The sequence below is a fragment of the Phyllobates terribilis genome, unplaced genomic scaffold (assembly GCF_046119375.1).
Source record: "Phyllobates terribilis strain yellow unplaced genomic scaffold, ASM4611937v1 Scaffold_4__5_contigs__length_816908805, whole genome shotgun sequence".
Classification (NCBI taxonomy): Eukaryota; Metazoa; Chordata; class Amphibia; order Anura; family Dendrobatidae; genus Phyllobates; species Phyllobates terribilis.
The window spans coordinates 600253864-600279780 of NW_027362764.1; the positions used below are offsets into that span (position 1 = coordinate 600253864).

A 25917-nucleotide genomic window follows, 5' to 3' on the forward strand; every position below is an offset into this window, starting at 1 on the left:
TACCAAAGGCCCAAAACTGGATAGTACAGCGATTTGACCCGTGGAACTGCGAAACCACACTGGGATGTCGGGCCTACACAAGACTATTTTCAACAGATATATTTTTGTGTCACAACAGTCAGGAGACACTACTGTTTTTCTTTACGGAGAAAACTACCAAAAGCTGAATAATAGAGATTTTTTACCGTGGGATGGCAAAACCACAGTTATTGTTTACTGGGGTATACCACACTTTTTTAAATAGAGATATTTGCGGCTGAACAGTGAGCGACACACTCAAACTGCTTTTTTTTTAGATACCAAAGGCCCAAACCTGGATAGTACAGCGATTTGACCCGTGGAACTGCGAAACCACACTGGGATGTCGGGCCTACACAAGACTATTTTCAACAGATATATTTTTGTGTCACAACAGTCAGGAGACACTACTGTTTTTCTTTACGGAAAATATACCAAAACCTGAATAATAGAGATTTTTTACCGTGGGATGGCAAAACCACAGTTATTGTTTACTGGGGAATACCACACTTTTTTAAATAGAGATATTTGCGGCTGAACAGTGAGCGACACACTCAAACTGCTTTTTTTTTTAGATACCAAAGGCCCAAAACTGGATAGTACAGCGATTTGACCCATGGAACTGCGAAACCACACTGGGATGTCGGGCCTACACAAGACTATTTTCAACAGATATATTTTTGTGTCACAACAGTCAGGAGACACTACTGTTTTTCTTTACGGAAAAAACTACCAAAAGCTGAATAATAGAGATTTTTTACCGTGGGATGGCAAAACCACAGTTATTGTTTACTGGGGTATACCACACTTTTTTAAATAGAGATATTTGCGGCTGAACAGTGAGCGACACACTCAAACTGCTTTTTTTTTAGATACCAAAGGCCCAAACCTGGATAGTACAGCGATTTGACCCGTGGAACTGCGAAACCACACTGGGATGTCGGGCCTACACAAGACTATTTTCAACAGATATATTTTTGTGTCACAACAGTCAGGAGACACTACTGTTTTTCTTTAAGGAAAAAACTACCAAAAGCTGAATAATAGAGATTTTTTACCATGGGATGGCAAAACCACAGTTATTGTTTACTGGGGTATACCACACTTTTTTAAATAGAGATATTTGCGGCTGAACAGTGAGCGACACACTCAAACTGCTTTTTTTTTAGATACCAAAGGCCCAAAACTGGATAGTACAGCGATTTGACCCGTGGAACTGCGAAACCACACTGGGATGTCGGGCCTACACAAGACTATTTTCAACAGATATATTTTTGTGTCACAACAGTCAGGAGACACTACTGTTTTTCTTTATGGAAAAAACTACCAAAAGCTGAATAATAGAGATTTTTTACCGTGGGATGGCAAAACCACAGTTATTGTTTACTGGGGTATACCACACTTTTTTAAATAGAGATATTTGCGGCTGAACAGTGAGCGACACACTCAAACTGCTTTTTTTTTAGCTACCAAAGGCCCAAAACTGGATAGTACAGCGATTTGACCCGTGGAACTGCGAAACCACACTGGGATGTCGGGCCTACACAAGACTATTTTCAACAGATATATTTTTGTGTCACAACAGTCAGGAGACACTACTGTTTTTCTTTAAGGAAAATATACCAAAAACTGAATAATAGAGATTTTTTACCGTGGGATGGCAAAACCACAGTTATTGTTTACTGGGGTATACCAGACTTTTTTAAATATATAGATTTGCGGCTGAACAGTGAGCGCCACACTCAAACTGTTTTTTTTTTTAGATACAAATGGCCCAAAATGGATAATACAGAGGTTTGAACCGTGGAAGTGCAAAACAACACTTCTGTTTCTCTAGCCTACACCAGACTATTTTCAACAGTTATATTTGTGTCTGAAAAATCAGAGACACACTTTTTTTTTGGGGGGGGGGGGGGGGGACACACCAAAAGGTTAATAAGACGGGTATTTGTACAGTGTGAAGGAGGAAAAAAAAAGGAGGATTTCGATGAAAAAAAAAGGATTTTTCCTGGCCCCCGACACCTGGTGCTAAGTCCAGCAATTTCAGCAACAGGAGCACACAGGACTGTAATGCAGCGTTTGCTGGTATAACCACTGTGTCTCCTATACAGCCTGCCTGCCTGGTATCTGGGATGGATATTAGTCCTGAAAAGGACTGTTTGTTTGTTCTGGCAGCCTTTACAGACCCTACACTAACTATTTCGCAGTTTATATCTCTCCCTAAATCAGCAGCGCTGTCCCTACACTGTCTAATCCGGAGCGACTGTGTCCAAGATGGCGGCGCCCGGTTTTAAATACTCGAGGTGACGCTGTGCGGCCAGCCAATCACTGTAATGGCCACAAACAACATGGCTGCGGCATTACAGAGACTGGCTGGCTATCCCTGCATGTTCATTGGCTCTGTAAAGAGCGGCAAACATGCAGGGCGGAGACCCGAGCTCCCGCCCGAGTAACCCGGAAATGCTCGGTGCTCGCCGAACATCCCGAGTAGCGTGATGCTCGGGCGAGTACCGAGCAGTGTCGAGCATGTTCGCTCAACACTAATCTTTATGTATTATGGTAATTTATATTTTATGTGAATTACAGTCTAATATGTTACACAATACCAAGTAGTTGCATTGATAGTCCTAGCAGTACCTCCATTTCACAAGGTGTATAGGTTAACACTCCTGTTCTGCCTGGTGTGTATATGTACTTTAAGAATATTATAGACATGATTGTATATACCTTATAGGTACTTCCAGTCTACATTAAGTCTTATTGTATATGCAAGCTTATTCAGTCTATTTTTAATGCTAATTATAGATCTTTTGCTCCAAAATTTTCCCTATTAGTATCTTTCCTGTTTTATTTGGTTTTAATCATGTATTAATAAAATATAAATTTTATCACACTCTTGTGTCACTTTTAGTGCTTGTCAGGGTATACCTACCACCTGGTAAGTCTTGTTTATTATAATTGCATAGTAGACGTGCTTATAACGCTCTGTATATCTCTGTATATCAAATTTGGTGTAGATTTATTGTAAGTTCTGCATCTTATAAATTCAGTTTATACTTGGATGTACACTTTAGTTGTAGATATATAATAATATACACATGTATGGCTTTTAATGTAGATGTTATAAGACAGAAAAATTCATAAAGTGTGCATTTTTAATTTCAGGTGATGATAAATATTTCTGGGATAAACCTGAATTAGTTGGTTCCTCTACTTCTTTTGATAATGGAACACAGTATTTCCGTGGACCAGGACTTGGAACGACAGCATATATCACACATGGAAGAGTTCGCAGCAGAGATTTTCTAAAAGGCGGCGATGCCTTCTTATTATTATCAGTAGATGGTGAGATGAGCAATGACAACATCTTAGTCTCAAATATCATAATGTCATTAAAAAAAAACACAAAATCCTTACGGCAACTGCACCACTATAAAATCGTTTCATTTTTTTTTCAATAGGGAGCAAACAGCAAGGCTAGGTTTACACTAGTGATGAGCAAGTATGTTCGGTTAACCCTTCCGGCGAGTATGCTCGGGCGAGTACCTTCAGCGTACTCGGTGATATATTTGATTCACTCCCGTGTGCATGATTTGCGACTGTTTGACAGCTTTAATACATGTAAGGAATTCTTGTTTCTTAAGCATTCCTCACATGTATTAAAGCTGTCAAACAGTCTCAAATCATGCACACGCGAGTGATTCAAATATATCACCGAGTACGCTGAAGATACTCTGTACTCGCCCGAGCATACTCGCCGGAAGGGTTAGTTTACAAACCTACAATGCTGTCCGCTGAGCACTACATCAGGATTTTTGTTGGAATCTCCAAAAAAAAAAAGATTCCAAAAGGAAACCCAGACAGAGTCTTGACTATAACTTCCAATATTGACAGGTTCGGCCAACGGTCTAATGTGTATGGAGACCCCTGAAAGAGCCTAGGGAGAGTTAAGGATTCGGCATGTCCAATTTTTGACAGATTTTTTTGTGCTTTAAGAGTTTTGTGCTTCAAGATGCTGCCAGAGGAGTCTGACAATCCAAGCGAGTGCTCCTGTGTATGGGAGGAAAGAGTAAGATAGCTGCTGTCCGAATGATAGGCTGACAGCTATATATAACATGTATAGGGGCTTTATGCAGAGCTACTTTCACATACTTGTCAAAAGCAACAAAGAAAGGAAACCAAGAAGATTTGTAATCCTAGATATCAAGTTAGGTGGAATACATCTCACAACTTCAGATTGTTTGAATTGTTCTGAAAATGTTCTGAATATTACCAGAACTTGGAGAATATAAGAACTAAAATATTTATTTTTAAATTAAAAGTTTTAAAGTGTTAATCAGTAATTGTCACAGTAATCTGAGCACAGTCAGGCCATTCACTAGATAACAAGGAGCATATCTCAACTGACCTTTACAATTCCTCTTATCTGTCCTAGTGTCAATTGGATTCTTTTATATTACTTGACATACCTTTGAGCATTCCTGTAGCATCTACTATGATAGCTTTGTTTTCCTGCACTTTGAATTTACAGTCAGCATTCGTTGTGTAAGTAATGGTGCATTATGTTCAGAGCCTATGTTGGGAAGGATTTTCAGATTTATGCCAATGACCAAAGATGCTCAAATACATCTTGCAAATAGCTTCCTATTGTAGAAAGTATGCAGACAGGTACAGTGGGGAACATAAGTATTTGATACATTGCCGATTTTGCAAGTTTTTCCACCTACAAAGAATGTAGAGATCTGTAATTTTTTATCGTAGGTACACTTCAACTGTGAGAGACAGAATCTAAAAAGAAAAAACAGAAAAATCACATTGTATGATTTTTAAATAATTAAATTGTATTTTATTGCATGAAATAAGTATTTGATCACCTACCAAGCAGCAAGAATTCCGGCTCTCACAGACCTGTTGGTTTTTCTTTAAGAAGCCCTCTTACTCTGCACTCATTACCTGTATTAATTGCTCCTGTTTGAACTCTTACCTGTATAAAAGACACCTGTCCACACACGCAATCAATCAAACTCCAACCTCTCCACCATGGCCAAGATCAAAGAGTTGTCTAAGGACACCAGGGACAAAATTGTAGACCTGCACAAGGCTGGGATGGACTACAGGACAATAGGCAAACAGCTTGGTGAGAAGGCAACAACTGTTGGCACAATTATTAGAAAATGGAAGAACACAAGATGACTGTCAATATTCCTCGATCTGGGGCTCCATGCAAGATCTCACCTCGTGGGGTAAGGATGATTCTGAATAAGGTCAGGAATCATCCCAGAACTACACGGGACGACCTGGTCAATGACCTGAAGAGAGCTGGGACCACAGTCTCAAACATTACCGTTAGTAACACACTATGCCATCATGGATTAAAATCCTGCAGGGCATGCAAGGTCACCCTGCTCATGCTAACGCATGTCCAGGCCTCTTTGAAGTTAGCCAATGACCTTCTGGATGAACTTTTTGGTATCAACTCCACTCGCCGCGTTTGGAGGAAGAAGAAGGATGAGTACAACCCCAAGAACACCATCCCAACTGTGAAAGATGGTACGGGAAACATCATACTCTGGGGGTGCTTTCCTGCAAAGGGGACAGGATGACTGCACCATATTGAAAGGAGGATGGATGGGGTCATGTATTGCGAAATTTTGGCCAACAACCTCTTTCCCTTAGTAAGAGCATTGAAGATAGGTCGTGGCTGGGTCTTCCAGCATGACAGTGACCAAAAAGACACAGCCAGGACAACTAAGGAGTGGCTCCGTAAGAAGCATTTCAAGGTCCTGGAGTGACCTAGCCAGTCTCCAGACCTGAACCCAATAGAAAGTCTTTCGAGGGAGTTGAAACTCAATGTTGCCCAGCAACAGCCCCGAAACCTGAAAGATTTGGAGAAGATCTGTATGGAGGAGCCAAAATAACCGCTGCAGTGTGTGCAAACTTGGTCAAGAACTACAGGAAACATCAGACCTTTGTAATTGCAAACAAAGGTTTCTGTACCAAATATTAAATTCTGTTTTTCTATAGTATCAAATACTTATTTCATGCAATAAAATGTAAAAATCATACAATGTGATTTTCTGATTTTTATTTGTAGATTCTGTCTCTCACAGTTGAAGTGTACCTACGATAAAAATTACAGACATCTCCATTCTTTGTAGGTGGGAAAACTTGCAAAATCGGCAGTGTATCAAATACTTATTTTCCCCACTGTGTATAGAGACTGCAACAATAGAGATGACATTGCCATTGACTGCTGTGCTCTGCATAGGCAGCAACTAAGATGACAACGCTTTCATTGTAATAATATGAAAAACTTGGCACTCGTCGGTATGCAAGTACTAAAGAAAGTTTATTTGGTGCAATCCGAAATAATGAAACGTATATGACACAATTTTGATGTTTCAGTCTACCATCCAGACATTCATCAGAATAGCTGCAGATTGCAAGAGAGAAAAATGTAACATCTGTTGGCGCTGTGGTATGTGACGACTGTTTTTGTGGTATTTGACGACCGTCGCATATGACAGCGCCTTCAGATATATACTTTACATCTAGAATGATATACTGAAATCACTTTGGAAATGTATGTGCACATTTAAATTGTTACTAATTTACTAATGTCTTTTATTTTACACTAGATGTAACACATCTAAATGCCACACAACCAATTCCTCCATCCACTGCACCACCACCAAGTACTACAGCACGACCACCAATAACTACAGCACGACCGCCAATAACTACAGCACGCCCGCCAATAACTACAGCACGATCGCCAATAACTACAGCATCAGCATCTATGACAACTTCAAAACAATCTCAAGTGACAACCAAGCCCGGGACTAATGCCTGTGTTAACTTTGGCTGTAAAAATGATGGTGTCTGTGTCATTGAAGGCGAGAACCCGGTTTGCAGGTATGACTAAATGATCTGATTTTCTGCATACATGAATACAGGTCTTCTTAAGATTTGGTACAGTTCTTTTTCTACTGTAAACCTACATGATAACTAATGAATATCAGTGCTTATGCTAGGGGGGCTGCTGAGGTAACTGGAGTGCCAGTCCCTTACAGGTGAAGGGTAACCCCCCTAAAATCCTATTACTCATTGCCCAAAGTGTGCATGCAGGGTTATACTTTATCATAGAAAGAACTGTGCAGCTGTTTAATCAGAGCAGCACAGTCCTGAGTCTCCATCACTTCATTGTCCTGTATCATACAAAGTCCCCTTTATTACTGTAGGTTATAAGGAATAGTGTGGAGCGAGTATGTTCTGTTCCGAGTATGCTCGGGCCGAGCACCGAGTATTTATAGCTGCTCGGTGATATGTTTGAATCGCTCCCGTGTGCATGATTTGCAACTGTTTGACAGCTTTATTACATGTGAGGAATGTGTAAGAAATAGACATTCCTCACATGTATTAAAACTGTCAAACAGTCGCAAATCATGCACACGGGAGGGATTCAACCATATCACCGAGCAGCTGTAAATACTCAGCGCTCGACCAGAGCATACTCGGCGAAAGGGTTAACAGAACATACTCGCTCAACACTAATAAGGAAAGTTACCAATGAAAAAGTTCTTTATTACAAGATATGTACTGGGCATGGCGTATGGTGGTACTATTCAGTGACTGTACGGTGGTTTGAGCTATTAAGGAATCATCTGAAAAGCATAGTGTCTTACAGTTCACACGACACATGGAGTGGATATGTCCTAATCTTCTAAATAAAGAAAGCACTGGTATGTCGGTATTGCTTAGTCAGTGAAGTAAGAATAAAAATTAATTAATGCTCATACTGATGACTATTGACACATCCTTAAAGGGGTTGGTGACTATTCAAACAACCCCTTCTGAATCCTCATGTTTCTCCCCAGTAAATTATTAACACTTATACTCACATGCATTGCCGATGCCGTTTCTGCAGTGTCGGCACTGGCATTCCTGGGGCTCACATGACGTTGTGTTACTCACTGCCAATCACTGCTGGTTTCATTCTCCTCTCCTTCGCACAAATTAGACATCAAAAGGAAGTGAGAGCTGCGGCTGCCCTCTCACTTCCTCCAGAAGTCAATTCCATCTGTAGGAGAGGAGAGTGAAGCCAGTGCTGATTGGCCGTAGGAATCACGTGACAATGTCATGTGAGCCCCAGGAGAGCCAGTGCTGACACTGCTGGAACGGCACCGGAGGGGAGTATGTGTTATTCATTTACTGGGGAGAAACATAAGGATTGAGAAGGGGTTGTCTTAGTAGTCAACAACCTCCCTTTCCGTAATATAAATATTGTTAAAGGGGTTGTCCACAGTTGGACAACCCCTTTTAAATGTCCCTAATTTGCCTAGTAAAATTAAAGAAGCACTCCTCGCATCACATTTTTTATCCTCTTAATATATTGCCATCATGATATTATATAGCACTGTGTACTTACAATTTCTCATTTTGCCTTTCTACCCAGGTAATTCTTATCTTCTTTGTTAGGTCTATGATTAAGAACTGACTAGTTGAATCCTTCTAAGCGCTATGTAGAAACAGGAAGTAAATTTTCTCTGCACAAGTCATGAGACGCTGCAAAAGTCCCTGGTTGTGGGGGGGGAGCAGCTAGATAAGAAGTTGGAGAGAGGGATGAGTCATGCAGCGACAAGAGACTTCCTGTTTCTATATAGAGAAGAGAGAAGAGAATAATTAACTGGGCAAAAAGAGCAATTGTAAGTACCCAGTGCTATATAATGTGATGATTGCAATATATTACGAGAATAAAACTTTGATGGGAGTGCTTCCTTAAAAAAGAATACTTACCTCACAGATTTACACCTATCCTACGCTTTGAGTATTTTGTCCCCCAATGATCTTATAACATTGTCATGCGAGCACTGCAGCCTCCACACTTACATCTCACGGACCTCTGAATGTATTTGTGAGAGGCTCAGGGTGGCAGTTGTGGCGAGGGGCTGCTGTTCTCACACACCCTGGCTTCCCACAAGTAAAAGATAATGTCCTGTTCTTCGTGTGGGCTGTGTATATAGGATAACACTCATGTTTTCTCTTGAGGGCCCCATCTGGTCCACGGTCCCGGTCTCAGTCACACAGTTCACACCAGACACTTGATTGGTTTCCAACAATCCAACTTTAATTAAAACGTTCAGTTCAGTTTCAGTCATGGACACCATACAACATGTTACAGTGGTAACAGTTTCCGACTCCTGCGTTATCCCTTTCTCTCCTGTCATTTCTTGACCCTGGCATATTTCGCAGACTCCCGCACCGCTAATCTAACTTCTGTCCATGAATCCCCATCCATTATTTTTCCGGGAACCAGAGCAAGGCTGACTCCTCCATACCTTTTCCTGGCCATAGGCCTCGGACATTAAGGGATATTTCACTGAAATTGGTTGCGGCCGTTCTCATTATGCTGCCTTCTTTTCCTTTCATTTTCCTGATGTTCTAAGTGACTTTCAGCCCACTGGCCCTGAACTCCTCCTGTATTACTTCTTATGTTGTTTCAAAAAATAATATCTTCAACTTTATCTATACTTCTCTCTCTCTACTTCAGACATAAACAGGAAGTGCTCTCTCTCTCATATCAACTACGTCCCTCCCAACTAGGAAATGCCCTAAATACATTAACTAAGCCCCTCCCATACTAGAGCTAGACCAATCACCAACTGTCTCCTTTGGTTTCTGGGCAAACTTCACCCATTTAACATCAGTCACTACCCCCTAAAAGCATGCACTGAACTTCCTATATCTAATGTGTTAACTTCTTATTCTTAGACTGTCCCTATCTAATCATGTAATACAATGCAATACTAGAACAAGTCAATATCAATAAAATACATGTAAATCATTCACAGCCTTAATAATCATAAAACCTTACATCAAAATATATACTCAGTCTATAGCAATATCCACATTACTAAAGGAAAGCGTACTTGTTTTATTAAGGAGGCATGAAGCACATGAGTGGCCCCTGTCACATCCTTACATATTAACACGCAGGATGGTGTTGCCAGTCACTGCTTTGCAATGTGTAGCAGTCATAACATGTCTTCCTGGTAGTCCTTGTAGAGTAAGGTCCAAAAATGTGATAGCGTCGGATGATAAAAATGAGTGAAACACAAATTAAAACTGTTTTAGGAAAAATATCTACAGTATAAATTGAAAAAAGCTGCGGTTTTGACATCTGATGTTTGCAAATTTTTGCTGTCAATGTCTATGCAAATTTCACCCTTTCTGGTGCAAACGGTAAAGTGTGCGGCTCCCCAGCATTTATTTTGTAATGCTATTTCTGCAGCATCTCTACTGTGAGGAGTCCGCAGCAGAGAGGCTACGTGGGAATGCTCGCCGACAAATCAGTCCAATTTCTTCTATACTTATTTCCTCAGCACAGTAGTTGTCTTGCCACCTGAGCTTTAATTTCATCTAATATATTCTCTCCGTATAGGTGCAAAGTGACTAATGACTGGTGGTATGTTGGAAGTAAATGTGATACCAAAGTTTCCAGCCAAGACACTGTAGTGATTGCGGTTTCATCATCCGTGACTATATTTGTAGTAATGTTAATAATCACACTTGCCACTGTTTACTGCCTTAAAAAGAAACACAAAAAGCAAATGAAGGCAAGCCCTACTGAACTCAATACTGTGGAGACAGTAAGTATATTATCCATATGTAGACATCTAGATATAAGGGCTGAGACATTAACTGGGGAATGAAATTTTGGGTATTTTTTTGGATTTTATTTTAGTATTCCTTTAAATTCCAAATGTGGTTATATTTAAGTTTTTGACATATCATTTAGTCTGGTGGTCACATAAGTCAGAGACCGAGGATCTGGTAAACACATTGGTATCCTGGCTAAACAGGTCTATGATCAGGTTGATCAATAGGACCTTTTATTAAAGGATTGTCCGATACTGGACATTCTTAATAGCTGAAGTCTTGTACAGCTATTTGGACTGGTGCTGCACACAAAGCTGTCACATATCCGCTCTGACAAAGTAGAGAAGATTTGTTGACGATCAGCGGCAGCTGATTAGCTGCAGCAGTGCACTCTTTTTTTCTGCACCAGACAGCAGCTATTTAGAAGGGGTTGTCCGGCACTGGACAATCCCTTTAACAAGTCAGAAAAAAATGGGAAAACTCTAAGTGAAGTCAGACACAGCAGATTTTGCTACAGAAGTTTTTGACACTGGAAATCACCTAAATGCCGTTGTTTCAGATGAAGGACAATTGCAGAACATTCCATAGCACACAAATTCACCCTTAAAGGGAATCTGACAGCAGCATGAGGTAGGGACAGAGGCCTTGATTTCAACAATGTATCACTTTACTGGGTGCAGCAGTTATGATGGTCACAGTTTTCTCTGTAGTGGAGCTCAGTTGTTGAGTTGTATATATCCTCCGCCCACACCACAACTATGTGTACATTGTTTAGTGACAGAGAGCTGCTAATCAGTGCTGGGGGTGTGGTTGGACTAGGATGCACAAGGCCAGTTGTCCTGTAGTGATAATCTCCTGCTGATAAAACACTGATTGTATTAACAGCAAAACACAGCCCAGTAAGTGACACATCCCTGAAATCAGGTTCTTTTCCCACACAAGATGGTGCTCTCAGGTTAAATAGCAAAAAACTTGCTGACAGAGTCCCTTTAAATGGAACTAGTCTCAATGAAAGTGCAATCTAATCTGCAGGCACCATGTTATAGAGCAGGAGGACCTGAGTAAAAGGACACACAGTTTATGGAGAAAAGATTCAGTATAACCTGGGTTTTAATCATTGAAACCTCTGATCTTTCTGGACTCTTTGATCCAGTGGGCAGTTCCATCAGTGATTGACAGTTTTCTTATAAGTGTGCAAAGAGAGATAGCCACTGAAAATGCAGATGGGTTGTATATAGTGTAAATATACAGCACAGACCAAAAGTTTGGACACACCTCATTTAAAGATTTTTTCTGTATTTTCATGACTATGGAAATTGTACATTCACACTGAAGGCATCAAAACTATGAATTAACACATGTGAAATTATATACTTAACAAAAAAGTGTGAAACAACTGAAAATATGTCTTATATTCTAGGTTCTTCAAAGTAGCCACCTTTTGTTTTGATGACTGCTTTGCACACTCTTGGCATTCTCTTGATGAGCTTCAAGAGGTTGTCACCGGAAATGGTTTTCACTTCACAGGTGTGCCCTGTCAGGTTTAATAAGAGGGATTTCTTGCCTTATAAATGGGGTTGGGACCATCAGTTGTGTTGTGCAGAAGTCAGGTGGATACACAGCTGATAGTCCTACTGAATAGACTGTTAGAATTTGTATTATGGCAAGAAAAAAGCAGCTAAGTAAAGAAAAACGAGTGGCCATCATTACTTTAAGAAATGAAGGTCAGTCAGTCCAAAAAATTGGGAAAACTTTCAAAGTGTCCCCAAGTGCAGTTGCAAAAACCATCAAGCTCTACAAAGAAACTGGCTCACATGAGGACCACCCCAGGAAAGGAAGACCAAGAGTCACCTCTGCTTCTGAGGATAAGTTTATCTGAGTCACCAGCCTGAGAAATCGCAGGTTAACAGCAGCTCAGATTAGAGACCAGGTCAATGCCACACAGAGCTCTAGCAGCAGACACATCTCTACAACAACTCTTAAGAGGAGACTTTGTGCAGCAGGCCTTCATGGTAAAATAGCTGCTAGGAAACCACTGCTAAGGACAGGCAACAAGCAGAAGAGACTTGTTTGGGCTAAAGAACACAAGGAATGGACATTAGACCAGTGGAAATCTGTGCTTTGGTCTGATGACTCCAAATTTGAGATCTTTGGTTCCAACCACCGTGTCTTTGTGCAACGCAGAAAAGGTGAACGGATGGACTCTACATGCCTGGTTCCCACCGTGAAGCATGGAGGAGGAGGTGTGATGGTGTGAGGGTGCTTTGCTGGCGACACTGTTGGGGATTTATTCAAAATTGAAGGCATACTGAACCAGCATGGCTACCACAGCATCTTGCAGCGGCATGCTATTCCATCCGGTTTGCGTTTAGTTGGACCATAATTTATTTTTCAACAGGACAATGACCCCAAACACACTTCCAGGCTGTGTAAGGGCTATTTGACCAAGAAGGAGAGCGATGGGGTGCTACGCCAGATGACCTGGCCTCCACAGTCACCAGACCTGAACCCAATCGAGATGGTTTGGGGTGAGCTGGACTGCAGAGTGAAGGCAAAAGGGCCAACAAGTGCTAAGCATCTCTGGGAACTCCTTCAAGATTGTTGGAAGACCATTTCCAGTGACTACCACTTGAAGCTCATCAAGAGAATGCCAAGAGTGTGCAAAGCAGTCATCAAAGCAAAAGGTGGCTACTTTGTTTCCAATAATTTTATTGAGAATTTTAATAAAGGAAAGGTAAAGGGAAGGAAAGGGACAGGGTGAAACGGGTATAAGGGAATGAAACAATACAAAGAACATAAATAAAAAGCTTTGAGATTACAATAAAATAATTGAAGTAAACAAGAACAAGAGCAAAAACAAAATACAGAAAACTGAATAAATATAACTATAAAATATCAAATTCACCTGAATATGAGCTAACTAATAATAAAATCAAGGAAAGATTAATGTCGAGCTAGACCATTTTTTTGTCAAATTTAGTAAAACAATCATTAGTAATAGCAAACTTTTGTTCAAAAATCTTATGTAATTTAATTTTCTCTATAATATCGGGGAATGAGGGAGGGTGAGATCTTTTCCAGTGAGAGGCTATTGAGTTTTTTACAGTCAAAAGGATATGTAAAACAATGGGTCTAATATATGGATCAAAGTTATCAATTCCAACGGATAAAAGAGCTAACTTTGGCGTGAGAATAAAATCTTTTTTGCAAATTTTTCTAATGAGGTCCGAAGTTTGAGACCATAAAAATTTGATTTTCGGGCATCCCCAAAAAATATGTGTTAAGTCTCCGTTTAGTCCACAATTTCGCCAACACACAGGATGGAAGTCTGGGTTGATGTGTGATAGCCTGGTAGGAGTATAATACCACTTTGTTAATAATTTAAAATATGTCTCGTGGAGAGCCATAGAAATATTTGAAGAATATGTAAGGGAGATTATATTCTCCCAATCCTCAGGTTGAAGTAAAAAGTTCTTTGTCATTATCGTATCCCTATTAAACCATTTGTAGATGTATCTGGTGCTCCAAAAGACCTTATGACTAAAATTACTCAAAAGATTTAAAGAAGCTTCTGAGCATAGGGGTTTTTTAATAAAAAAATTATAAATAAGGTCCTTTAATAATAAGTAAGGGAGAAAATCATTCGCATTAAGATTGAATCTTGTCCTAAGAATTTTGAAAGGGATAAAATTTACTCCATCGTAAATATCTTTAATTTTCTTAATACCAACCTTCGACCAACGAAGGGAGATTGAAGAGTCAAATAAGGAGGCAACAAAAGCAATTGAGAAATTTTTTAAATAGTTGAATCTATTTGTCCCCCTATTAAATTTGGATAATTCTTCCCATGCAAGAATAAGTGCAGTAAAGATAGGATGTGATACCATCGAGGAATTATTTTTGAGAATGTGGTTAAGGAGGAGGACACGGGGATGATTGTTATTGTTTAAAAAATTTCAAGATCAAGCCAAGTCGGAGTTTCAGGGGGGGAAAACCATTATGAACTTTGTTTAATCAAATTTGTGTAGTAGTAAGCTGAAATATTTGGAAAGCCAAGACCGCCATGTGATTTGTTCTTGTATAAAATATTGGTGGCAACCCTAGCCCTTTTGTAATTCCAGATAAAGGAATTTAGTAGAAGCTGAAGATTTGTCAAATAAGTAGAGGAGATTATTAGGGGTAGCGACCTAAAGATATAAAGAATCTTTGGAAGTATAAAAGATTTAACAGTCAAATTTCTACCAATCCAGGAGAGTTCTTGTGTACGGAGTGAGGCAAGAGATCTTGTTATGACGTTTGTCAAATGTGTCAAATTAGTTGGTATAATGGATCTTAAGTCTTTAGTTATTAAAATACCTAAAAAATTAAAAGAATTCTCGACTCCATCAAATGAGGAAACATTAATTATTTCGTTAATCATTTCTTTTTCCACGTTAAAAAATAAAATTTTAGATTTATCAGTATTAATCTTGAAATACGAAATGTCTGAGTAGAGATTTAACGTGTTAATTAACTCTTTAATAGAGTTAAGTGGATCCGAGAGGGTCAGGAGCATATCATCAGCAAATAAACTAATTTTAAAGATTCGGGAAGGCGTGGAGATACCAGAAATGTTACTGTTCTCTCTAATTTTCTGAGCCAATGGTTCAATGGCAAGTGCAAAAAGAAGGGGAGAGAGAGGACATCCTTGTCGAGTACCATTAGAGATTAAAAATGGATCGGATAAATGATTATTAATATATATTTTGGCGCTAGAACTGGTATATAAAGCCATAATATTAGAAATAATTTGACTGTTAAATCCAAATTTTAACATTGTACCCCTGAGGAACTCTCAATTCAATCTATCAAATGCTTTCTCTGCATCTAGAGAAACCAGAATAGACCGCAGTTTAGAGGAGTTAATGAGTTTGATAGAATTAAGTACTCTTCTGGTTCCATCCACAGTCTGTCTATTCTTAATGAATCCAATTTGATCATTATTTATGATGTATGGCAAAATATTAGTCTATTAGCAAGAATTTTGGCGTAAATTTTAATATCTGTGTTAATCAAAGAAATGGGCCTATAATTTTTAAGGTGGCTACTTTGAAGAACCTAGAATAAAAGACATATTTTCAGTTGTTTCACACTTTTTTGTTAATTATATAATTCCACATGTGTTAATTCATAGTTTTGATGCCTTCAGTGTGAATGTACAATTTTCATAGTTATGAAAATACAGAAAAATCTTTAAATGAGAAAGTGTATCCAAACTTTTGGTCTGTACTGTATACTGTATATATATATATATATATATATCTATATTTATTGTTTTAATGTCACAATGCCATATCATTACCAATCAGCATACTAAATCATGCAGTCCACTATAATAAGCACTTCCAGAGAAATATATACACCAAACAGCAAATGGAAGCAGAAAAATGCATCTTGGTTTTGCTCATATAAAATCAAACTCTTTATTGAAACATTCAAATATAAAACTATTAAAAAAGGCAAGGAGAAGTGACAGTGAGTGCCACACCACCAGATGTACATAAAGTTCCACAGAGAGTAGATAAAATATCAGTCCAATAGTAAAACAGTTTTAAATACATACAACCCCCAATTCATAGCCAGTAAATATCAGGGCAAAACAAGTTCCCTAAATAGAGATCTGGGAGGCAATATTCTTATGACTAATAACAAAAATGAACTGAATAATGATATTGAAAGCAGACAGATCAATGTATTCTGATAGATGTCATATATAGTGTTACAAATCAAAAAATAAATTATAGATAATCATAGTATAGCTAGACCTGTCACATACAGTATATAACCCTATATAGGGGTAGCTTCAATACCAGAAAGATCCATAGAGAGGGTAATCCCATAGGTCAAATACACATAATAGAAAGTTCACAAAGCAGATGAACATCTTATTGTATGAAACAGCCATACACAACCTGGTGGTGGGAAGACAGCTACCCCAACACACGTTTTGCGTCAGTTTCTTTGGGGGAGGTATGTGTAGAGGACGACAAGAGCTCCTTAAGTACTGTGTAATTATCCCATATGACAATGCGCATTTACTATTGGACTGATATTTTATCTACTCTCTGTGGAACTTTATGTACAGTACAGACCAAAAGTTTGGACACACCTTCTCATTTAAATATTTTTCTGTATTTTCATGAGTATGAAAATTGTACATTCACACTGAAGGCATCAAAACTATGAATTAACACATGTGGAATTATATACTTAACAAAAAAGTGTGAAACAACTAAAAATATGTCTTATATTCTAGGTTCTTCAAAGTAGCCACCTTTTGCTTTGATGACTGCTTTGCACACTCTTGGCATTCTCTTGATGAGCTTCAAGAGGTAGTCACCCGAAATGGTCTTCCAACAATCTTGAAGGAGTTCCCAGAGATGCTTAGCACTTGTTGGCCCTTCTGCCTTCACTCTGCAGTCCAGCTCGCCCCAAACCATCTCAATTGGGTTCAGCTCTGGTGACTGTGGAGGCCAGGTCATCTGGCGTAGCACCCCATCACTCTCCTTCTTGGTCAAATAGCCCTTACACAGCCTTGAGGTGAGTTTGGGGTTATTGTCCTGTTGAAAAATAAATGATCGTCCAACTAAACGCAAACCGGATGGAATAGCATGCTGCTGCAAGATGCTGTGGTAGCCATGCTGGTTCAGTATGCCTTCAATTTTGAATAAATCCCCAACAGTGTCACCAGCAAAGCACCCCACACCATCACACCTCCTCCTCCATGCTTCACGGTGGGAACCAGGCATGTAGAGTCCATCCGTTCACCTTTTCTGCGTCGCACAAAGACACAGTGGTTGGAACCAAAGATCTCAAATTTGGACTCATCAGACCAAAGCACAGATTTCCACTGGTCTAATGTCCATTCCTTGTGTTCTTTAGCCCAAACAAGTCTCTTCTGCTTGCTGCCTGCCCTTAGCAGTGGTTTCCTAGCAGCTATTTTACCATGAAGGCCTGCTGCACAAAGTCTCCTCTTAACAGTTGTTGTAGAGATGTGTCTGCTGCTAGAACTCTGTGTGGCATTGACCTAGTCTCTAATCTGAGCTGCTGTTAACCTGCGATTTCTGAGGCTGGTGACTCAGATAAACTTATCCTCAGAAGCAGAGGTGACTCTTGGTCTTCCTTTCCTGGGGCGGTCCTCATGTGAGCCAGTTTCTTTGTGGCGCTTGATGGTTTTTGCAACTGCACTTGGGGACACTTTCAAAGTTTTCCCAATTTTTCGGACTGACTGATCTTCATTTCTTAAAGTAATGATGGCCACTCGTTTTTCTTTACTCAGAATTTGTATTATGGCAAGAAAAAAGCAGCTAACAGTCTATTCAGTAGGACGATCAGCTGTGTATCCACCAGACTTCTGCACAACACAACTGATGGTCCCAACCCCATTTATAAGGCAAGAAATCCCACTTATTAAACCTGACAGGGCACACCTGTGAAGTGAAAACCATTTCCGGTGACTACCTCTTGAAGCTCATCAAGAGAATGCCAAGAGTGTGCAAAGCAGTCATCAAAGCAAAAGGTGGCTACTTTGAAGAACCTAGAATATAAGACATATTTTCAGTTGTTTCACACTGTTTTGTTAAGTATATAATTCCACATGTGTTGATTCATAGTTTTGATGCCTTCAGTGTGAATGTACAATTTTCATAGTCATGAAAATACAGAAAAATCTTTAAATGAGGTGTGTCCAAACTTTTGGTCTGTACTGTACATCCGGTGGAGTGGCACTCACTGTCACTTCTCCTTGCCTTTAATAGTTTTATATTTGAATGTTTCAAGAAAGAGTTTGATTTTATAACAGCAAAACCAAGATGCATTTTTCTGCTTCCATTTGTAGTTCGGTGTATATCATTACCAATCAGATTTAATGTTGCAATGCGATATTACAATCTACATATCGCAACGTAGCCCTTCTCTTAAAGGAAACGATGGGTGCCCTGTAAAATTAACTAGCAGGATCTTGGATTAGAGGCCCTGTTAGCACTCTGTGGCCACCAGGCAGGAGCCCTGCGAGGTGTCTCTTACCTACCAGCATTCTGGCTCTTTCTTTTGATTTGTAGCCCAGGCATGAAAACATTCATGCATCACGCAATGATGTCTCGCCAGAATTGCAGCTCAAAAGCGGAGCTGGGATGCCGGCAGGAAGGAGATACGGCCTCTGCACCAGGGTTCTGCTAATTAATGTTCTAATTTCTAATGATGGGTAAAAGTTGCAATAGTAATAGATAGTTGTATCTCAGTTTGTTGGGTTGTGATGACTCCTCTATGTACACCAGTATGACATTGTGAAAAATGTAAATTTGTATTCGATGCTGCACATTTTAATTTTGCTGCAACTATGCCAGGAAACTGCAGCTAAAGTTATTCTGTATTTCCAAAATAGTATCATGTCTAAGATTCTTTTACTGCTCTAGAAGTTTTCGATTTTCTTCTTTGTTTCTGGCATTCTTCTTTCTCAGGATGATTCTGATTTAAAGGCTTTCTTGGCAGAGATGGGAATAACTCCATCCTAGCATTTGAGGCTCATATTTTCTATGGGAGTTACAGAAACAGTGTGGTTGAACCGCTCCCAGCTGCTCCTGTAGCTTCACCTGCAGTGGTCTTAAAAGGAGCATAACTCATCAAGCTATGATAGGCTAGGTTGGGAATAACCCTTTAATTTGACATCATTTGTAGGATCAATCAATAGTAAATGTATATTGACTATTTTAATTAATCTTTTGCTTCCAGAAAACTGCATTGTAAACAAAGAAAAAGATCGGAAATCACGCTGGAACTTCTGATGAATCAAGTTCATGACAAATGATTCTTATGTTTTGTGTCTTCAGCATTGGCTTGTAGGACAGTGGTGACTAGCCAGCCATTTTACAAGAAGTCCAAATACAGTAACTTTTTTTTATACCTCCATCAGACAATGTATTCATGGCAAAGAGCAAACAAACTTATATATAAGACTTGGTTGCTGGATGTGTTTGAGATTTACTGAATGTACAGGCCATAACCACGTGCAACAAAGATCTATTTAAGGACGTATTCACACAGTAACTTTTCCGGCAGTTTTTGGAGCAGTAAGGGTACGTGCACACAACTTCAGGTAGAATGCGCTTTGAATAGCACTTTAAAAATAAACTCAATACACAGCAGGGTAAAAATGTCATTGCTCTGCCCGCATTCAGTCTTATCTTTTAACCGCTTCAGGGTCTGGAAATCATGAAGTGGTTAAAAGATGTAGCGTATTAATTATTCGAGCAGCTTCCACTTGAAAGCCGATTACTAATATTAACTAATTTAAAATGTTATTAAAAAACCAACACAATTATGTACAACAATTATAACAGTCAGCCCCCTGGTAACATCTCTCTCCATGCATTAGAGACGAAAGGGCAAGGCCAGCCCCTGCCAAGCAGAAGTCAGTCTGTGCTCTGCCTGTGCCCCCTACACTCCACATCTGTCTGCATATAAGGCCCCAGAAGGGAGGGGGAGCAGAGAGGAGCAGCTATAGTGTCACAGTGAATTACAGGAACTGTCAGGGTTATAAACTGCACTATTCATGTTATCTTTATAGTTCATGAAGGCATGGCCATTAGAATACACTTGTATCTTTCCAGAGTACCCCTATAAAATTACCTATAATGTAAAAGATTAACTCCTCAACCACTTTAAAACTTCTGTATGATACCAATTGATTAATATGGAATATTCCTGTACGATTAACTACCTCAGCACCACATATATAGGTGGAGGACAAATTACACATTTGGTGACAAATTTGAAGCCAAACCATTAATGTTGCAGGAGCTTCCAAGTAAACGTTGTCGGATTAGTAGCACAACTATTTCTTTGTTAATAGTCTTAAATGCACATCATGGTTAAGACTGGCATAAGATCATTTTTCTTTGCTCCAAGTTTGGTCTACACTTCTTTAAAGGCCCATTACGCCAATATAAAAAGTCACTGCAGATGCCACATGGCTATAAACAGTGACAAAACACCTGTTAATGGAATAAATGGAAGAATTTGACTGCTTACCCCATATCTGTGATGCAGTGCAAAATACAAAATGTCATTGCTCATGTCTAAAATTGTGACCTTATAGGCATAGCTTGTATAAACAAAAAGGGTGTATTTTTGCAAAGCAAAAAAAGATGTTTGGATCTAAACTAGATGCCAATGAGTTAAAGTGGCTGTCCACTACTCAGTGATTGCAAAGGGATTGTCTATGTTCACCTCTTATAAAAATAACAGCTATAATTGCCTCTGATGCAGGCGCCATTCCAGCAGCGGCATCACTGGCTCTCCCAGGGCTTGAGTAACATTGTTGTTATCCCACGTGAGTCTTGCAGACAATCAGCAGCTGCATTACCAGGGCTGTGACATCAGTAAGCCAAACCTCAGACTCCTCAATTTCCCTGACTCCCGACTCCTCAGCCCTGCCTCATTACTGAGCATGTACATAAATAAGTGCAGCACAGATTCATCTCACTACTCAGCATGTACATAAAGTGCAGCACAGATTCATCTCACTACTGAGCATGTACATAAATAAGTGCAGCACAGATTCATCTCACTACTCAGCATGTACATAAAGTGCAGCACAGATTCATCTCACTACTGAGCATGTACATAAAGTGCAGCACAGATTCATCTCACTACTGAGCATGTACATAAAGTGCAGCACAGATTCATCTCACTACTGAGCATGTACATAAAGTGCAGCACAGATTCATCTCACTACTGAGCATGTACATAAAGTGCAGCACAGATTCATCTCACTACTGAGCATGTACATAAAGTGCAGCACAGATTCATCTCACTACTGAGCATGTACATAAATAAGTGCAGCACAGATTCATCTCACTACTCAGCATGTACATAAAGTGCAGCACAGATTCATCTCACTACTGAGCATGTACATAAATAAGTGCAGCACAGATTCATCTCACTACTCAGCATGTACATAAAGTGCAGCACAGATTCATCTCACTACTGAGCATGTACATAAAGTGCAGCACAGATTCATCTCACTACTGAGCATGTACATAAAGTGCAGCACAGATTCATCTCACTGCCTCATTACTGAGCATGTACATAAAGTGCAGCACAGATTCATCTCACTACTGAGCATGTACATAAAGTGCAGCACAGATTCATCTCACTACTGAGCATGTACATAAATAAGTGCAGCACAGATTCATCTCACTACTGAGCATGCACATAAATAAGTGCAGCACAGATTCATCTCACTACTCAGCATGTACATAAAGTGCAGCACAGATTCATCTCACTACTCAGCATGTACATAAAGTGCAGCACAGATTCATCTCACTACTCAGCATGTACATAAAGTGCAGCACAGATTCATCTCACTACTGAGCATGTACATAAAGTGCAGCACAGATTCATCTCACTACTCAGCATGTACATAAAGTGCAGCACAGATTCATCTCACTACTGAGCATGTACATAAAGTGCAGCACAGATTCATCTCACTACTGAGCATGTACATAAAGTGCAGCACAGATTCATCTCACTACTGAGCATGTACATAAAGTGCAGCACAGATTCATCTCACTACTGAGCATGTACATAAAGTGCAGCACAGATTCATCTCACTACTGAGCATGTACATAAAGTGCAGCACAGATTCATCTCACTGCCTCACTACTGAGTGTGTACATAAAGTGCAGCACAGATTCATCTCACTGCCTCATTACTGAGCGTGTACATAAAGTGCAGCACAGATTCATCTCACTGCCTCATTACTGAGCATGTACATAAAGTGCAGCACAGATTCATCTCACTACTGAGCATGTACATAAAGTGCAGCACAGATTCATCTCACTACTGAGCATGTACATAAAGTGCAGCACAGATTCATCTCACTACTGAGCATGTACATAAAGTGCAGCACAGATTCATCTCACTACTGAGCATGTACATAAATAAGTGCAGCACAGATTCATCTCACTACTCAGCATGTACATAAAGTGCAGCACAGATTCATCTCACTACTGAGCATGTACATAAATAAGTGCAGCACAGATTCATCTCACTACTCAGCATGTACATAAAGTGCAGCACAGATTCATCTCACTACTGAGCATGTACATAAATAAGTGCAGCACAGATTCATCTCATTACTGAGCATGTACATAAAGTGCAGCACAGATTCATCTCACTACTGAGCATGTACATAAAGTGCAGCACAGATTCATCTCACTACTGAGCATGTACATAAAGTGCAGCACAGATTCATCTCACTACTGAGCATGTACATAAATAAGTGCAGCACAGATTCATCTCACTACTCAGCATGTACATAAAGTGCAGCACAGATTCATCTCACTACTGAGCATGTACATAAAGTGCAGCACAGATTCATCTCACTGCCTCATTACTGAGCATGTACATAAAGTGCAGCACAGATTCATCTCACTACTGAGCATGTACATAAAGTGCAGCACAGATTCATCTCACTACTGAGCATGTACATAAAGTGCAGCACAGATTCATCTCACTGCCTCACTACTGAGTGTGTACATAAAGTGCAGCACAGATTCATCTCACTACTGAGCATGTACATAAAGTGCAGCACAGATTCATCTCACTACTGAGCATGTACATAAAGTGCAGCACAGATTCATCTCACTACTGAGCATGTACATAAAGTGCAGCACAGATTCATCTCACTACTCAGCATGTACATAAAGTGCAGCACAGATTCATCTCACTGCCTCACTACTGAGTGTGTACATAAAGTGCAGCACAGATTCATCTCACTACTGAGCATGTACATAAAGTGCAGCACAGATTCATCTCACTACTGAGCATGTACATAAAGTGCAGCACAGATTCATCTCACTACTGAGCATGTACATAAATAAGTGCAGCACAGATTCATCTCACTACTCAGCATGTACATAAAGTGCAGCACAGATTCATCTCACTACTGAGCATGTACATAAAGTGCAGCACAGATTCATCTCACTGCCTCATTACTGAGCATGTACATAAAGTGCAGCACAGATTCATCTCACTACTGAGCATGTACATAAAGTGCAGCACAGATTCATCTCACTACTGAGCATGTACATAAAGTGCAGCACAGATTCATCTCACTGCCTCACTACTGAGTGTGTACATAAAGTGCAGCACAGATTCATCTCACTGCCTCATTACTGAGCGTGTACATAAATAAGTGCAGCACAGATTCATCTCACTACTCAGCATGTACATAAAGTGCAGCACAGATTCATCTCACTGCCTCATTACTGAGCATGTACATAAAGTGCAGCACAGATTCATCTCACTACTGAGCATGTACATAAAGTGCAGCACAGATTCATCTCACTACTCAGCATGTACATAAAGTGCAGCACAGATTCATCTCACTACTCAGCATGTACATAAATAAGTGCAGCACAGATTCATCTCACTACTCAGCATGTACATAAAGTGCAGCACAGATTCATCTCACTACTGAGCATGTACATAAATAAGTGCAGCACAGATTCATCTCACTACTCAGCATGTACATAAAGTGCAGCACAGATTCATCTCACTACTGAGCATGTACATAAATAAGTGCAGCACAGATTCATCTCACTACTCAGCATGTACATAAAGTGCAGCACAGATTCATCTCACTACTGAGCATGTACATAAATAAGTGCAGCACAGATTCATCTCACTACTCAGCATGTACATAAAGTGCAGCACAGATTCATCTCACTACTGAGCATGTACATAAATAAGTGCAGCACAGATTCATCTCACTACTCAGCATGTACATAAATAAGTGCAGCACAGATTCATCTCATTACTGAGCATGTACATAAATAAGTGCAGCACAGATTCATCTCACTACTGAGCATGTACATAAATAAGTGCAGCACAGATTCATCTCACTACTCAGCATGTACATAAAGTGCAGCACAGATTCATCTCACTACTGAGCATGTACATAAAGTGCAGCACAGATTCATCTCACTACTGAGCATGTACATAAATAAGTGCAGCACAGATTCATCTCACTACTCAGCATGTACATAAAGTGCAGCACAGATTCATCTCACTACTGAGCATGTACATAAATAAGTGCAGCACAGATTCATCTCACTACTCAGCATGTACATAAATAAGTGCAGCACAGATTCATCTCATTACTGAGCATGTACATAAATAAGTGCAGCACAGATTCATCTCACTACTGAGCATGTACATAAATAAGTGCAGCACAGATTCATCTCACTACTCAGCATGTACATAAAGTGCAGCACAGATTCATCTCACTACTGAGCATGTACATAAAGTGCAGCACAGATTCATCTCACTACTCAGCATGTACATAAAGTGCAGCACAGATTCATCTCACTACTGAGCATGTACATAAAGTGCAGCACAGATTCATCTCACTACTGAGCATGTACATAAAGTGCAGCACAGATTCATCTCACTACTGAGCATGTACATAAATAAGTGCAGCACAGATTCATCTCACTACTCAGCATGTACATAAAGTGCAGCACAGATTCATCTCACTACTGAGCATGTACATAAAGTGCAGCACAGATTCATCTCACTACTGAGCATGTACATAAATAAGTGCAGCACAGATTCATCTCACTACTCAGCATGTACATAAATAAGTGCAGCACAGATTCATCTCATTACTGAGCATGTACATAAATAAGTGCAGCACAGATTCATCTCACTACTGAGCATGTACATAAATAAGTGCAGCACAGATTCATCTCACTACTCAGCATGTACATAAAGTGCAGCACAGATTCATCTCACTACTCAGCATGTACATAAAGTGCAGCACAGATTCATCTCACTACTGAGCATGTACATAAATAAGTGCAGCACAGATTCATCTCACTACTCAGCATGTACATAAAGTGCAGCACAGATTCATCTCATTACTGAGCATGTACATAAATAAGTGCAGCACAGATTCATCTCACTACTCAGCATGTACATAAAGTGCAGCACAGATTCATCTCACTACTCAGCATGTACATAAAGTGCAGCACAGATTCATCTCACTACTGAGCATGTACATAAAGTGCAGCACAGATTCATCTCACTACTGAGCATGTACATAAATAAGTGCAGCACAGATTCATCTCACTACTCAGCATGTACATAAATAAGTGCAGCACAGATTCATCTCATTACTGAGCATGTACATAAATA

The 25917-nt window shown here is 39.7% G+C and overlaps 1 protein-coding gene across 1 annotated transcript in view; it reads left to right on the plus strand.

Moving 5' to 3' along the window:
- The window catches only part of LOC141265748 (meprin A subunit beta-like), a 100242-nt gene extending 76134 nt beyond the window's left edge, over positions 1-24108 (plus strand). Inside the window, exons 12-15 of the mRNA XM_073679210.1 lie at positions 3184-3363; positions 6657-6933; positions 10460-10667; positions 19447-24108. Of these exons, the coding sequence (XP_073535311.1) occupies positions 3184-3363; positions 6657-6933; positions 10460-10667; positions 19447-19461 (680 nt within the window). The 3' untranslated portion in view covers positions 19462-24108. The remainder of the gene's footprint in view (positions 1-3183; positions 3364-6656; positions 6934-10459; positions 10668-19446) is intronic.
- The last annotated feature ends 1809 nt before the right edge of the window (positions 24109-25917 follow it).